Raw genomic sequence first — 16155 nt, forward strand, 5'->3', positions numbered from 1 at the left:
TAACAAAAAAGTGTGATTTGAACACTCACAGAGGGAGCCATAGCTCTGCTTCCAGTGTAAATCATGGTTTATTATACTTGATTTGTATTCTGCAATATCCAGAGGATACGTATTATAGTAGGGATTAAAAACTTAGCTACCTGTAAGGTTCAGGCAGTTAGCAACAAAGAATGAAGAGTGAGGCCATCTGAGACAATAGAGAGTGGTGGGGACTGTGGCACATTGGAGAACAAACATCCCATCCAGAGGGATAAGTGCTTCACACCCTTTTCACCATGTGGAATGTGGTGCCAATGTAGCCATATCTGATTTTTCAAGGAAAGCTGAAAAGCCAGTTTTTATGTGAATTCACTTGTTGGCATCTATTTACAGTTTTTTAAAAAACACTGTACTTACCAAACAGAATGTGTCTGCCTGTTGGGCTTGTGACTGCCACTACATTTCCTCTCTTCTGATGAGAAGCATCTGTGCAGCACATTGCATCAAAGACTTGATTTCTACTTTTGGCGTTTTACATAAAAGTCAATTGACCTTGACCTAGTTGCTCTCCTCTGTTTGGACCTCAGTTTGTCATCTGCCTAGGAAGGGCAGGATCGGCCAATCTTGAAGGGCTTGAATCTGAAAATCTGTGTTGTGGCACGGCTTGCCTATGTTCTCTCTGTTCAAATCATTCTATCCCTCTCCTTTCCTTTGGCCAGTGGGCAACAGCTTGTTTTGGGTCAAAGGACTTCTTAAAAAGGGACTTCTATAAGGCATTGTAGAATCATCTTAGGTATGGATTTGAATGTTTTGACATTATGGATTTAAAACTGGAAGAGGACTCAGATCTGCAGGACCACCCTGTATAAGGTTAAGGAATGAATACAAGGCCAGATAGATTTTAGGACTTTCTTGTAGTAGGAAACTCTTTTCTTTTTATATCCAGTTGGTAAATGGTACTGTAGTAACTAGGAAGACATAATTCACCATTACTATGAACTGTTACTTCCCTTCTTACCAGTGGGATTAGGTTTACAAAAGCAATGAAGATATTTGATCCCATGAACTACCAGAGTCCCAAATTGGACTGGTCATTGCTCATAGGATATTAGCAAATTAACCTTTGCACGATCCATACTAAGTTTAAGATCAGCCTTCTCCCTGATGTTTTGGTATTTAACTACTATTTACATTAGAAAGTGGTTACTTAATTTGGTAATGTGGTTCAATAAACATTGCATAAGCTATATATATATTTTAAAAACAATTTAAGTTCCAGAAGTAACAGTCCCATAAAGGGTGCACGTTAGCAGTGCTCTTTGGGACATAAATTAAGGAAGGCATTTTCCAACTGTAGTTGGATATGTGTGTTGGTGTTTCAGCAAGCTGCCCAATCAGCACAAAGCCCAGGTCATTGGAATCTTCTGGCAGGAATCAGAAAACCTGCAAATCACAGAAGATCCCAGATATGCCGGTATAGAAATGGTCCTTTGACATCTGACTGTCTGCTGAAGGCACTGCTGGGGACCACAACCTCACATGTAGGAATGAGCAATTGATCTCACTCCCTGGAGAGCATGAAGCCTTCAGCAGTACTTTCCTTGAAAGCAACACATCCCCATATCCAGCACATCTGATTATGTCACTTTTCTATTTTAAACCAACTAAAATCCCCCAATTCCACTTATAATAAGCTGCAGACTCCTTGCTCTGGAAAGCAAAGACCTCATGATCTTGTTCCCACCTCATTTCCTGACCTAATCACTGTCACACTTGACTTTGCTCACTCAGCTGCAGTCTTACTGGATTTATTGCTGATCCTCAAACACCCAGAGCTCTTCGCTGCCTCAGGGCCTTTATGCTTGCTGTTTCTGCTTCCTAGAAAGCTCTTTCCCCATATCTTCTCATCATGCTGTTGTGCTCCCTGCATCCTCAGAATGGTCCTCCTGAACCATCACAGATGATATACCTCTTGTGAGTTACTCTTTATATTCTTAGGTTATTTTATTTTCAACATAGAACTTGTCATCATCTAGGAATTTATTATTTCTTCACTTGTATATTTGCTTATTGTCTGTCTCTCCCAATACAAAATAGGCTTCACTGGAGATCGAGATGTAGTGTATCCTGCCAGGTATCAACTAGACACCTTAGGCAAGTTACATGGACTTTCTGATCCTTGGTTTCATCACGTGTAAAATGGAGCTATCAATAGAAGTCTGAATAATTGGGGTAATAGCTTTCTCTTAGGGATATTGAGGGGATTAAATTGAACCACCAGGAAGCCCTCCCCACATTGTGACCCAGTACCTTATCCCCCTTACAATGCTGGAGCTGAATAAATAAGCATCAACTCATTGTTCAATCTGTCAGTTAATCAATGTTCTGTTATTCAAAATGGTAATGCTCATTGTAGAAACTTGTCGTACATCATGTATAATTATTTTGTTTATGTGAGCTTTTATTCTATAAGTATGTAAGTGTATAGTTTCATCTAATTGTATTGTATCATTTACATGTTCATGTCTTTTTATATATTTGTTCTATTTACATGTTCATGTCTTTTTGTATAATATTATTTGTTGATCTTATATCTTGCAATATTCTGTGAAAAGCCATTTAGAATGCTAATACCATATTGCATCGTACTTTATTGCCTTATTATTGGACATTTAGGTTGTTTTCTATTTTTCTACTCTATATAAATAATACTTACTCTGAACATCTTTAAGCATAAACATTTTACTGCACCTTTTGTTATTTTCTTAGATTTGAAACCCAGTAAATGGAAACCATTTGTTTGTTTAGCTTCTCTGTATCAGTGTGTCTATTCACTATGCACTGTGGAGAATTCCAAACAAGTTCAGGACTCTTAAGGAAGTTGCTCTGGTTAAGGAGACAAAGTTCAGTCACGAAACAATAGGGAGCGACCATAGCCAGTATAAAATTCACTAAAGGCTCAGTGATTTGGTTACAGACAAGGTGCTGGGAGAGTTTTGAGGATAGAAAATCACAGGGTAGCAGAAACTGGAGAAGACCTACTACTTGGAAGATTAGAGTTGATGTGGCCTGGGAGGATGGGTTGGGAAGAGAGAAGAAGGGATGGGGAGCGGGGGATGCACAAGGGAAGGGATGGAAACAGGAACAAGCCAGCCTTAAAGCAGTCTGCTCTGCAGTCAAGAGCACCAGGCAGATGAGGTGAGACAGCTTGGATGGAGCCAGGAGTGACGATGCCATCGTCATGTGCTGGGCACCTACACAGAGGCCAAGTATTATTACCATCATTCCAAGCACACAGGGGTCTGTTCAGAACAACAATATGAGCCATTTTTACAAAAGACTGAAATGGAATCCAAATAACAGGTCCAGCTGGTCCAAATCTTTCCCTCCCCCTGTAGTTAACATTTTACTACCCGACCGAGTAACTAATGAATCTGGCCCCGTGTAAATCCCCAGGCACAAATCCCTGCTTGGGCTCTGTGTCTAGACAGCCAGACCTGAGTGCAATTTGCACTTTGAGCATCCAGCACCTTATCACTTGCAAGAAATCAGGTTTAACAAGGAAGATGGGGAGGTGTTGCTTCCACCCCTCCCTTTGGCACAGTGCCGGTGGAATGAGGATCCCCCTCCGATAATGACTGCATTAGGAGACTGAAAGATCGTAATAGTGTTTGTTATGTGGCTCTGGTCATTCAGAAGCACTGATTGGGAGGCTTCTCCATCTCATTGCAGGCTGTGTTTTGTGAAGCTCAAGCTCCTAATGATAGCCATTGAGTACAAGTCTGCCAACCGAGAGAGCCGGTAAGTTTGCGGTGACCCAGCGGCCGGCTGACACTTTTGGTGGTGAGAGTGCATTCTGAGAACGGTCGGTTTACTTCTGCTTTCTTGTGAATTATTTATCTGCATGGAACCAGATGTAACACCTCTCTGACCCTAGAGCACATTTCGAGGGTCCCCCAGACACTGCAGCTTCTATGCCAGACCAGCCTGGCATCCAAAGCCCTGCTGGGCATTCAGAGAGTGTTTCTCCAGGGAAGAGGGATGAGTCCTACAAAATATCTCCAGCTGATCATGCCGACCTGGACTTTTCACCTTCTAAGTGTTAAACCAGACCTTAAAACCCTTTTTTACTGCTGTGAGCAAAAAAGCAGGTGGACTCTGGCCTCCTTTACAGCAGCCTTGGGGTAGAGCTGTGAGGGGAGACACCAGCTCTCTTGATAGCCAAATTACAAGCAGCCTATTGTGTACCATATGTGCTTCTCCCGGTGCAACCAAAATCCAGGTGGCAGAATATCAGCTTCATGTAAATGAGCCAGGAGAGTGGGGCTCAGAGGCAGGAGCTCTCTTTATTTATTTATTTTACACTTAATTGTGTGCAAATCAGACTGATGAGGGACTGTGTCTGGTTGAAATAGATAACATCCCAGTCAATATATGAGTTCACGCTGGAGGTGGGAAGCATCATGCTAACAAGAAATTTTGCTGATGGAGTACTGTATGCCTTACAGATAAAATAGAGATGATTTTTTTGCTTCCCAATTCTTGTCAATAGTTTTGGAAGACAGCTCATTGATAAATGCTCAAGCTTTTGTTCTGTGAAATGACACCCATAGTCTATTCCTTATAGTTCATTTTTTTGATCCTGCAGATGCCCAAATGTAGAGTGCAGATCCCTCCAACAAATACCTTAATACCTGAGCAGAGTGCAGGGGAAGACTAGAAGTTTCCTTTTATCATCATTTAAGGAGTTTTCCTTATCTGGGTGAATAACCCAATATAGCCAGACTTTCAAATGTACAGTCTGTGTCTATGACAAGGCAAAACAGAAGAAAAGAAAACACTGGATTGTAAACAGATCAATCCAATGTTTTCTGTTACGTTAACTACCAGATCAGATTGCTCACAAAGTCAATCTGATTAAATGTTAAGCTATTTTGAAAACCCAAATCAACCAAAAGGAAGAAAAAATGGTAGATTTGGTGGCCATATGTAGAACATGGCTGTAGCAGTTAACAAGTATGTAGGTAGATAAATATTTTCTTTTTCATGTTGGCAAAGTGAAGAATATTGTTTGCAAAAACTGAGAGTCCTGGTTATTTGTTGTTCAGCAGATGAGGTGGAATTTTCTGGGATTACTGTTTACCCATGTTTTTGCCAATATTCACTTGTACCTGTGTAGGGGAACTGTGTGTATCCTGGATTTTTGCAAATGATATTCTCCGTGTTGCCAAGTCAGCAAATCTTGGTGTAACTCGATGTTCTCTATTTACTTTTGTGCATCTTTCAAAAAAAAAAAAGGTCGTGATGTGGGTGACGTTGATGCTGAATAGTGTTTTTACCATTCTGGAATAATCTGACTGCAGAGATTGCACCCTGAACCTTGAGCAGTTGTCTCTCATTCATTGCCTTTTGGTCCCAAGGAGAGAAAAAGAGCGAAAGGCTGTTAATGGTTCATCGTGAACTCAATGTCACTCTTCTAAGAAAACTAACTCAGAGCACTCCCTGAAGACGAAACTTTTCTTGGATAGGCCCTTCAATTGAGTCACAATTCTGAGATGTTTTCAACAAAGCCATATTTATAGATATAATTTTTAGTATATATATATATTTTTTTAATTTTTTTTTTTCAGAAAAGGGCAAAAAGGACTTGTTTGGCTTTGTTTGGGCTTTCTTTGCGCAGTTACCAGCTTTAATTCTCAAATGTGGCTTGGTCTCAGTGTGGAAGCACATTGGTTCTTGTGGAAAAAGGTGTGTTTGAGGGAATGTGGATCATGCCTCTGAGAAAACACAGGACTTATCAAACACAATATCCATGTTAAAGATAAACATTTTTTTAAATCTTCCCTGAGATAATAATTTTAATGTTCTTCTTCATTTAAAATGTCCCACTTCTTTTCCTCTCACATTTTCTAACCGACTGGGTGTGAAAATTCAAAGGACCTGCTTCTCCTTCCCACCTTCTTTAACCTGTGTTTAACTACCTTCTTTGTTGTTGGTTTCACCCCATGATACTGTTTTCATGCTTTGCCGAAAAACCTTGTTTTCACATGCATCCTTCAAGTGATTTGAAACAAAGGTTTTATTCCTTCTTTCCTTTTGGTGTCAGTCAATTTATTATCAAATTGTTTGATTTTAAATTCTTTTCTTGTCGTTTTGCAGAAGCCGAAAGCGGTATGCACTCTTCGTTAACTTTTCTTCCAACCTCCACCCTCTATCTTCACTCCTAACCACAGGACTAACCATTTGCCAAGAATTCAAGAAGAGAGAGATTATATATATGTATATATAATCTCATTCCCTTGTCTAGTGTATATATATTATATATATGTGTGTGTGTATATATATACATATATATACACCCTTCTCCAACTAAAGTACATACATTGGAAGTAGCCTATTTCTGTTCGTGTTTGATTTGTTGGTTCTTTTGGATGACGCACTAACTTCTTTGCAGGAAACCTAAAAAAGGAAAGGCACACTCCTGTTTTCAGTCATGGCACCAATAATGGGAACAAATACTATGAAAGTTGAACAGGAGGATGCTTCTCTCCAGCCCTTTGTGTCTGTTTCTGTATTGTTCTGATGTGTCTTGGTGTCCATTGGACTCTGGCGCCATTTTGTCTACATACCACATCCACATTCCCAGTGACCTCCTCCTCCCTGTGTTGAGTTTCTTGTCTGTAGAGCAGAGTTCATGTCCTTTTATCCACAAAGCAGAGACCAAGCCCTTACACTTTGATTTTTCCTTACATTTATTTTGGTGATAACATTTTGAATATTTTATTTCTCAGGCAGTGCTCAGTATAGACTTAGAACACTGCTATTAAATTGCCAGATTATCACACTTGATTTACAGAGTTAGTACTGTTTATTAAGACAAACTCATGGCTCTTTTTTTCCTAGTGTGTTTGGGCATATTTCTTAATACGAAGCTTCTCAATTTCACCATGTGATTTCACCCTGTTTTGCTGCTGTTTTACATTGCATGAAGCATGACTAAATCATCATCAAGGGCATTTAAAAAAAAAACTTTGGGGTTAATAGTTCCAGGACAGCTTTTCAATAATGTGTTCTCTAAGACAATATTGTTGAAAACATACTCTTGAGATGCCTACTTGTTCATCTTTTCAAGTTACTTTTGTCCGTGATTGTAATCACTATCATGTGTTTGTGTTTGTAGTTGTGTGTGTGTGTGTGTGTATTTGTCTGTATCTCTTTCCAAAATCTGATTCTTCTGTGATTTTTGGAGTACATGTGTATAGAGGTGGCTTCCTGTCAGTTTGGCATTATTGATATGATCCAACTGCGAGAAGTTACTGCAACACTTTGCATCTTAAAGGTCCACAGTGGTTGCACCTCTGCTGTTGGCTTTTGGCCTTTGAGTCCTTTTATCTTGTGGTGAAGGCATGTTGTGATGTAGGCATGACTTGTCCTAAGTATACCAGAAAATGATTTGGCTTGCTCCCAGAACCAAATATCCAGCATTATCCTTTCTAGATCACCTCTTTCTTCCCCATCCCATATGGCTAATATTTTTTGTATATGCAAAATATATTTGAAAATGCCATTTCTAAAGTTATCGAGATAGATGCAGGCTGAGTAAGTCCTCACCAGTATCTCTGGTGGACGACAGTGGCAGTCATTTGAGTCTGACCAACTGGGAGCAATCTTTATCATGCTGTCTGTGTGTGAGTGAACTGGGCTTAAGTATATTGACACATGAAATACACAAGTGTGTCTCCAATGGTATCCGAAAGTAAAAGTGCGTGTGTCTAGTTGTGTGGGACTCCAGCAGCACATATTTTAAAGCCCAGAAAAAATGAAAAGTTCCAGAAAGGTGATAAGATTTGAGATGTGGGGTTTCTCCAAACTGTGCCTGCACATGGCCTATAAACTACAAATGCAGTCATACTCCCTGAGAGGGGACACAATTGGTTCAAACAAAGTTCCAACTGAGAGTCATTGTATATGAACTTGTGTGATCAAAGAAGCCTCTTCTCAATGGCGTGATTCATCTGGGCATAGCATGAATGGAAACCCTAGATGGTTCTTATTTGCTTGCTTTAGTTAATGAAGTCCCATTAGCTTGCTAGACACAAATATAATTACTACGTTATCAAGTACAAACTATGTTCTCATATGAGTCATGCTTTTTTTTTTTAAATTGCCTGAGGAATGGTACATTACACCTACCAAAAATGAAAGGGAGAGGAGAGAAATATATATCTATCATATTTACCTGTAATGGATAGACATTTCCTTAAACAATATCTGTTTCAGTTGAATTACCAATCATTGGCTGTCTCCAGAAACAGGAAACAAGTAAAGTTTACAATGATTGAAGACAAAACTAGATGTCTCCCAGTTATGCACAAGTGGTGGAGAAAGGAATACGTTTCTTTCCTCCATCAAGCTGCAGTCTTCCAACTTGACCCAGTGTTTAGCAAGAAATACCCGATGAAGTGTGATACAACTTGAGACATGGTGCTGTTCTCATGGAGGGACCTGATAGAGACATTTCCCCATGGGACTGAGCTCCGTTAGCCAATTGCATGTAGATGTGTTTTATGTGTAGGAACCCATATTTCTCTTTGAAGGTTTGCTTTCAATGTTGAAATCAATTGCTCCAACTTCCCAAGGGGCACACTGTTTACATATTGGGATATTTACATATTCATACTTAATGCCTCTGAGAGATTGCTAGTTCATTGGCCAATCCCCTAGCCCTAGCAGAGGTGTGGTCACTCCTTTAATCAGCCTGACTGATGAGAATTGTAGCTTGTTCTTTGAAAGAAAACTGTGACCTCCTTTCCACTTATTTGTGAAGAAGGAAAACTTCTGGGACTGAGGTTTTAAAAACTTATTTTTTTAATTCATTCAACCAATAGTTGAAATGTGCCTGTTGCATACAATGCTCTAAGCCTGCTACTCCAAAAAACTCAAAGGTAAACAGAATGTGATCATGTTTTGTACCCTTCTACTCAACTGTGGGTTCCTTACAGAAAATACGTATTTGCTCCATGTAGGAGGTGAGTAAACACACAATAAGTCGAGACTGAAAACTAGTCTGAGAGCAAAAGAAACAGAGACAGCAAGTATCCTTGAAGAAGGGACCACACTAGCCCTGTGCTTCCAGCTGTCACTGGATGTTTTCTGTTGAAACCAGTAAGGTCAAAGAAGAAAGGATAATTTATATATTCCTTGAAATGAGGGAAAGTCCACCTCTGCCAAGATGTCCTTGTTGGAATTCTGTTAATGGATATATGGGCTTTTTCTCTTAGAGATTTTCATGATTCTTCACATGACACATGTTGAAGTTTATCTCTGATAAACTAGTGAATTACATAAAGTTGGAGCCAGAGAACTGATTTAGAGTGGTGCACAGGGAGAGAGACTGTTGGCAGTCATTAAAACAAAACAAACTTAACATTGGATACTCTCCTAAAGAGATCAGAGATCCTTGGAAAAATTTATGTATTCCTATTAGAAGGTCAATAACAAATTCTAAAGATAGTAGGCAAAAGGGGGAGAAAGTCACTACTATCCAAAATCCTTGTCTTTTTATATTTTGAAGAAGAGGGGGATTCGCATTTTATTTAAACTTTCTAGATTTGGAATGTGTATAGAAGACTTAATGTCTAAAATAAGTGTGTGTATATATATATATATATATATATATATATATATATATATATATATATATATATAAAACCAGTAATGTAGTTCCTGGTGCTTCAGCACCAAGAGCATCTTTGTGTATCTAGATTTCTTTCTTTCATTTTTTCAAGGGCTGGGTCCATTCTTTAGATTCCCACCCAGAAGGCTGCCTAAGCCTTAGCTGAGTATCTGCAAACGGTTCTGCCTCACATCTCACATGGGGATGGTTTAACCCCCCTCACCCCTGTTCACAGGGAATAAGAGGGCATCCTGGAATCCACATGACCTGTGGGGCAATTAGAGATGCTTTTGGTTCCTTACACAATCAGCCATAGATTTAAGGAACAGAGGATACTTCTCTATGCAGACAAAAGTCAGTCTAAATTAGCTGACCACTAGATATTGTGCAGGGATAAAATGTTTTGGATTTCCTTGCAGTCAGTGGAAGAGTCTTCCAATGACAGTAGGGCACCTCCTGGGTCATTTATTAGCAGCAAGGACAAAGTGGAGAGTAATGGTGCTGTGAGCATTTATTTACCTCTCAGTTTTATAATCACCTAACTCACTGAGAGTAGCAACTATGAATTTAAGACCTTCTATGTGTCAGTCATGTTGCACATAGTACATTCTTTAACTCTCTTAGAGACGTTGTAAGCTAGCGATTATTCACCCATTTTACAGATGAGAAGTGTGAGGCTTACCTGCGTTTATAAAGCCAGGACCCAAAGAGGTGAGACCTGAGTCATGTGCCTGAACCCTTAACCAACATCAGCAGCAAACCTGAAACACAAATGTTCTTTACATCAGAGCCCCAAATCTTTCTTCTCCACTGCACTAACTGGACTAAAGCAAACTCAAAGGCTATAATAAATTATCTCAACCTGCACTCTCTACAATGCCAATTCTAAATGTTCACTGTAGGCTAATTATTGTTCATTGTTGATAAAGAATAATGAAACACATAATATGAAAAAAGGAAACAGCATTCTATGTGATGCTTATTTGGTTCATATATGTCACCAAGACTTTGATGTGGGTCAGATTTTTCCTTTTGAATTCTGTTGTTCAAATCATGATAGGATTTTTTTTCCATTCAGAATTTTTTCTTGCATTTTTTATATGAATAATGTCAAAATGTAGGCTTTTATAACTCTAAGGAACTAGCTCCTTTAGGCTCCAGAAGTGCATGGAATATTTTGTGTAAGTCCTTATACATTATTCTGTAGTGTACAGTTCTTTACCCTATAATTTAATCTCATTAATGGGCAAGGCATTTTGATAAGAAGCCTGTATTATATTCCATGGGGTCAGCTAGAGAAAATCTCTGATAACTTTGTTGAAAATGAAATACACTTTGGCTTTTCTTTACAAGAATTAAGAAAAGGAACAATAACTCACATGCATTGAGCCTTCTGTACATCATCTCACTTAATTCTCTAAAGACTATTATTACCATTATCCACCTCTTGTAGGTAAAAAAGTTGAGTTCTAGGGAGATTTAGTAACTGGCCCAAAGTCAAACAGCTATTAAGGGGTAGCGTTGGAATTTGGACCCAAATTCTGATTGCAGAGCCAAGGCATGTAAAAACTGCCTTGCAGGAAAGGAGGTAAAAAAAAAAAATGTGCGAAATTTAGAATCCTGCCCTTCTAAAACATCATACTGAATTGGCTTTGAAAGATAAATTCATCTAAACTGTATGAGCTCTGACACTTCGCCCTCGTGATTGCATGAAGTCAGAGGGCTCATTATACCCATGTGAAGAGTTGGCGGAGGGGTCATTAGGAGGTGCTTATGGAGAGCCGCTGCTCAGTGCAGGCCGTGCTATTAGTGTGGACTGCTGCTCTCTGATTTGGGAGGAATCTCATTGCTGCCTGTGGTTGTAGGGCTGAACAGTTAAATCTTCATAGCCTTTTGATATTATTGAGTGTTAATGATAGCCATGACACAAGTACAGTTTCCTCCTGTCAGGTCTTGTTATAAGTAATGGTAGATGTTCTTGTGACCACAGACAATTATTTTGCAATAATGGTCTGCTCAGAGGTCTCCCAACCAGGTGAACAAAGGTTCACCTGTGTCCTTCCTGTATGACTACAGACATATCACTTCACTGACCACAACACTTTTCTGAAATGGTTTACCAGTAGAAAAAAAGATTATGTGTTAATTACCATCCTCTATATTTTGATTGTTTGGGGCACCTGAGAACTTCCTTTAGACTGATTCCAAATATCTATTACCTTATTAAGCAACATCTTTTCAGAACAAGGAGTACCTCTGCTGTTTCTGTTGCTTCATTCGGAGTCCCTAAATTCAGTATCCATTAAGCCTGAAGTCTCTTCTCAGTCTGTGCATCAGACAATCTTGTATTCTGCTTTTGATCTGCAGAAAATTAAACTTGTTTGTTTCATCCATTTATTAGATTAGGATACATTTATCTCTTCTGTCAGTCCAAACACATCTTGGCCAGCTAATCTATTTACGCCACTTTGAAATAGGACAATGTATATTTAGGTTCCCACTTCTCTGCAGGGCAAGTTTTTTTAAGGGGTGGTTTGCATTTGTTTTCTCAATTTGCCTCAATTAGGACATGCTAGACACACATCTTATTCAAACACCCTGTAAGTTTTTATAAACAGCAGACTGGAATCGTTAAGTATATCCAACTGCTAACTTAAAAAAAAAAAAAACTGTTTGGGTAAATCCAATTCTTCCTATAAAGGCTGTACATAGAATCAATTTCCATGTCCTTATCAATGTCATGAAGACGTTCAGTTTCCTTCTGCATTGGTTACAGGTGTCTTGTACCATTCCCCGTGGTAATATGTGGTGTGTGTACATGTATGTTTATGTATACATATAGGGGTCCCATTAATGCTCTGTCATTTAATGGAAAATTGTTGTAGCAATAGTTTCATCAGGCCAATAATGCTTCTGTGTTGACCACCAATAGCAGTTTCAAAAGGAATGTATTCTGATGGACTTTGCTTCAAATCATATGCCCATGATGGCAGCTAGACTGCCCCATTATATAAACCCAGGCCCTAAAACTTTGATTTGCTTTGATTTCCTCAACTGGGAGCATGCCAACCTGGGAAGTAAGCAGTAGTGCTTAATGATGGCATTATCCAACTAAATGTATGGGGCAGTGGGCATTGGGCTCTGGACAAAATCTTTGGGGAAAGCTCTAGACTAGTGGGCCCCCTATAAACACAACAGTATGGTGTAGCCTTCGAGGTTTTATTCAGAACACGACCTCACAAATGTATCTTCTCTGTTTGTTTTTGTTCACTGAGCAGTATATTAATTAATCCTGGAAACCATCTTAAGATCCAAGAAGGTACTTTAGGATTTTTCATCGCAAGTGATGCCAAAGAAGTTAAAAGGTAAGAGTTTATTTTCAACTCGCTTTCTTTCTGGCCCAGCCATAGACACCTTGACCCACGGAAGTAGGCAGGCTTCCATAACCCCAAAACTCCTTAACATATCTATGGCCATCAATTGGTGTAAGAAAAACTTCCACAGACTCCTGTTCATGTAGTCAATTCCACATCTCTAAATGAGAATAATAAAATTTTAGAACTAAGAAGCCTAGTTACCTGCTCATTCATTTTATGAGGGAGAAAATGGGGGCTCAGAGAGCTGAATGACTGCTCAAGGTCATCCTGATTCCTGATGACCCAGAACAACATAACAAGACAACTGACTCTTTGTCTAGTGCTCTTTACTTAATATTATCTGGGAAATTTACTTGAGAATTATCAGTTTTCTACTGTCCCTGCCAAATAGAATTTCAAAAGGTTGGGATTAATTTCAGATAGAATATGAAACTGGCTCTATTTCTGTTTGTGGCCTACTAGGTAAGTGGCTGAAGTTGTCAGTTTCAGTTGTTAAGCCACTCGAAGTACAGCACAGGATTTCATTGGCCTGCATGTTTCATGACATTTTTATTCGTATCCTTAAACCTGTTTAAGCAGCCTAGGAATTCACCAGGTCCTTTCCAGCACAACATGGAATATTGTTGTATTTGATTCTAGCCTATGAACTTGGATAAATTTACTAGCAGAAAATGCGATGCAAATGTTCAGACAGGTCATTCAGCTCAAGAGTAATATTCCATAAAATATTTTAAGTACATTATTAATTGTGAAGGTCTATCATTATTTATATAAGCCTATGGTCTTCATTGAATGAGTTCCTCGTCAAAGCCAGGCCTGTACTAGGTGTGCTACATTCTTTATTGCTGCTCTTCAAAATAACCCTGGAAGGTAAGTCTTCTTAAACACTCAGAGCTTTGGTTTCCTCATCTGTAAAACTGAGATAAGTGATTTGTCCGAGGCCATGAGGCACATAAGTAAGTGGCAGAGCCCAGAATGGAACTGGTCTTTCCTTTTCTAAAACCCACTCTCTTTCTACCAAATTTAATAATACTACCACATTCTTACAAAGGAGGGTTTATTACACCCCAGCACTATTTTAGGTACTAGGTTCTCTGTATCTAAAACTTGTTAAAATCTCACAGCAACCCCGTGAGATAGGTAGCATTACTCTTTCCCACTTTACATATGAGGAAACTGAGGCACAACTTGGCTAACTAACTTGCCCAAAGCCATACTGCTAGTGAGGAATAAAGCCAGGAAGTTCGGTTCCAGAGCTTGCACTCTTAATTATTTGCCTGGGTTGAGCCTGACACCCTGAGCACAGAACAATGACATGTGAGCGTGGATACTTAGGGTCCTCTTCCTCCCCACCCACTCTAGCAAACTAAGCCATACTGGCTACAGAAGCTTTCAGGAAAAAGAAAATATGGGCTGGTGGAAGAAAAAAGAATTCTTAAACTGAGCTCTCTAATAACTTAAATTTATTTCTGCAAATTGGGGAAAGATTGCCATGATTCAATTGTAGGGGAAAAATACCTCCCTACTCAGTTCACGGAATCTCCCTGTTGTTCAAGAGTATCCTGAGAACTGGGTACACCTGAGAAGGGAAATTAGGATGAATGGGACTGAACCTTCCCTCTCCCTGTGCTCCAATCAGGTCTCCTGGAGAAGAAGCTTGTGCCCTTGTCCAGACTGTGAGACACAAAAGCTTGAAACAGCATCTCAGCACCAAGTACAGGAGGCTGGGGAGCACAGGAGCACCATATATCACGTATACCTCCCAGATAGCAAATATAACATGAAACTCCCATTTGTGTAATTCTATTTCCTATTGCATCTCTCACTAATGAATGTCACAAATACCAGGCCGTCCAAAAAACAAATTACCTCCTATATTAGGGAGTGCAATATGTCTCATTTCAGTGCTTTATGGTATTCACAAATACATGCTGACACAATCAGCTACAACACCAGCCTGTAATTTTCCATGGTGTGTGATGTGTCAAAGCAAATGCTGTCAGTTAGGGGATTTCAAATAGATGAAGACTGCAGAAAACCACAGAAAGGACATCGGAGATTTGAATGAAACTAAACAAGTTTTGTAAAAATGGAAAAGTAGATTATGATGATCTAGTATCGAGTTTGCACCCTCCACTGCAAAAAAGCAGCAAAAGAAGTTAATGAATTCTGGCTCATAGAAAGCTTCAGATGCAGTGCTTTAGAAAATGAGGAGTGAAACCATCCCACTGCAGTCTTAAGAAGGTCACTTGAGGATGGACATTTGGGTACTTGCTCTTTCCTCCTTGCCACCAAATATTTTCCTTTTAAAATAACATTGGAACATAGACTTCAGTATAAGAGTCACAAAACGGTGGCTCAGTGACTCAATTTGGCTTGCCATTATGATTCTTTTGAGTCACAATTTTTAAAAATAAGTGAGTTGCCAAGGTGAAAAAAGTTACAAGCTTTTATATAAAAATCCTTATTACTCATTTCTCCTGAAAAATTGGCAGACCTAACAATACTGGGAAGCAGTCTCAAACTCACTCATTCATTCACCCTTCAAGTATGGGTAAGTCATTTACATTTAGAAGGCTCTACACAAGGCACCAGGGAAACAGTGGTGAACAATGGGAGAAGTCCCAACTCTCACAGGGCTCATATTCTAGGCAGGAAAGAATGACAGTTTTTTTTTTTTTTTTTTTTTTAAGTTAATGGTAAAAGAATTAATGCAACTGAGTCACTGATTTGGGTTGGGTATAAGTGAAAGCTTCTCAGAGGGGATGGTATTTGAGCAGAGATTGAGATGAAGCTAAATAATCCATCAGGCAGGGATCAGATAGGAAGAGGAGATGGGCTGCGAAGAAGTTCATTGTGGGTAGGAACCCCAAGAAGGAAAGTGTGGCTAGGGAATAGATTTGGAGAGAGTGGTATGAGATGAGGTTAGAGAGAGGCAGAGGCTGGCTCCTAAAGCACTTTATAAAAAGGTTGGATCTGTTATAAAATGGAAATCATTGACAGCTTTAAGCTGATCTGATGTATATTTTGAAAAGGTCATTCTTCCTGCATTGTAGAGAATGAGAGGAATGGGGCAGGAGAAGAGGTGAGAGACTCAGCTCCTATTACACAGTTTAGGTGAGA

General features: G+C 39.3%; 1 protein-coding gene across 11 annotated transcripts in view; it reads left to right on the forward strand.

Moving 5' to 3' along the window:
* Positions 1-16155, forward strand: part of KCNMA1 (potassium calcium-activated channel subfamily M alpha 1) — a 755994-nt gene that overhangs the window by 604800 nt on the left and 135039 nt on the right. For all 11 annotated transcript variants that reach the window (XM_015147202.3, XM_015147203.3, XM_077944845.1 and 8 more), the window contains 2 exon segments: positions 3712-3780; positions 12934-13020. In XM_015147202.3, the coding sequence (XP_015002688.1) occupies positions 3712-3780; positions 12934-13020 (156 nt within the window).

Source organism: Macaca mulatta, chromosome 9, assembly GCF_049350105.2.
Source record: "Macaca mulatta isolate MMU2019108-1 chromosome 9, T2T-MMU8v2.0, whole genome shotgun sequence".
Taxonomy (NCBI): domain Eukaryota; kingdom Metazoa; phylum Chordata; class Mammalia; order Primates; family Cercopithecidae; genus Macaca; species Macaca mulatta.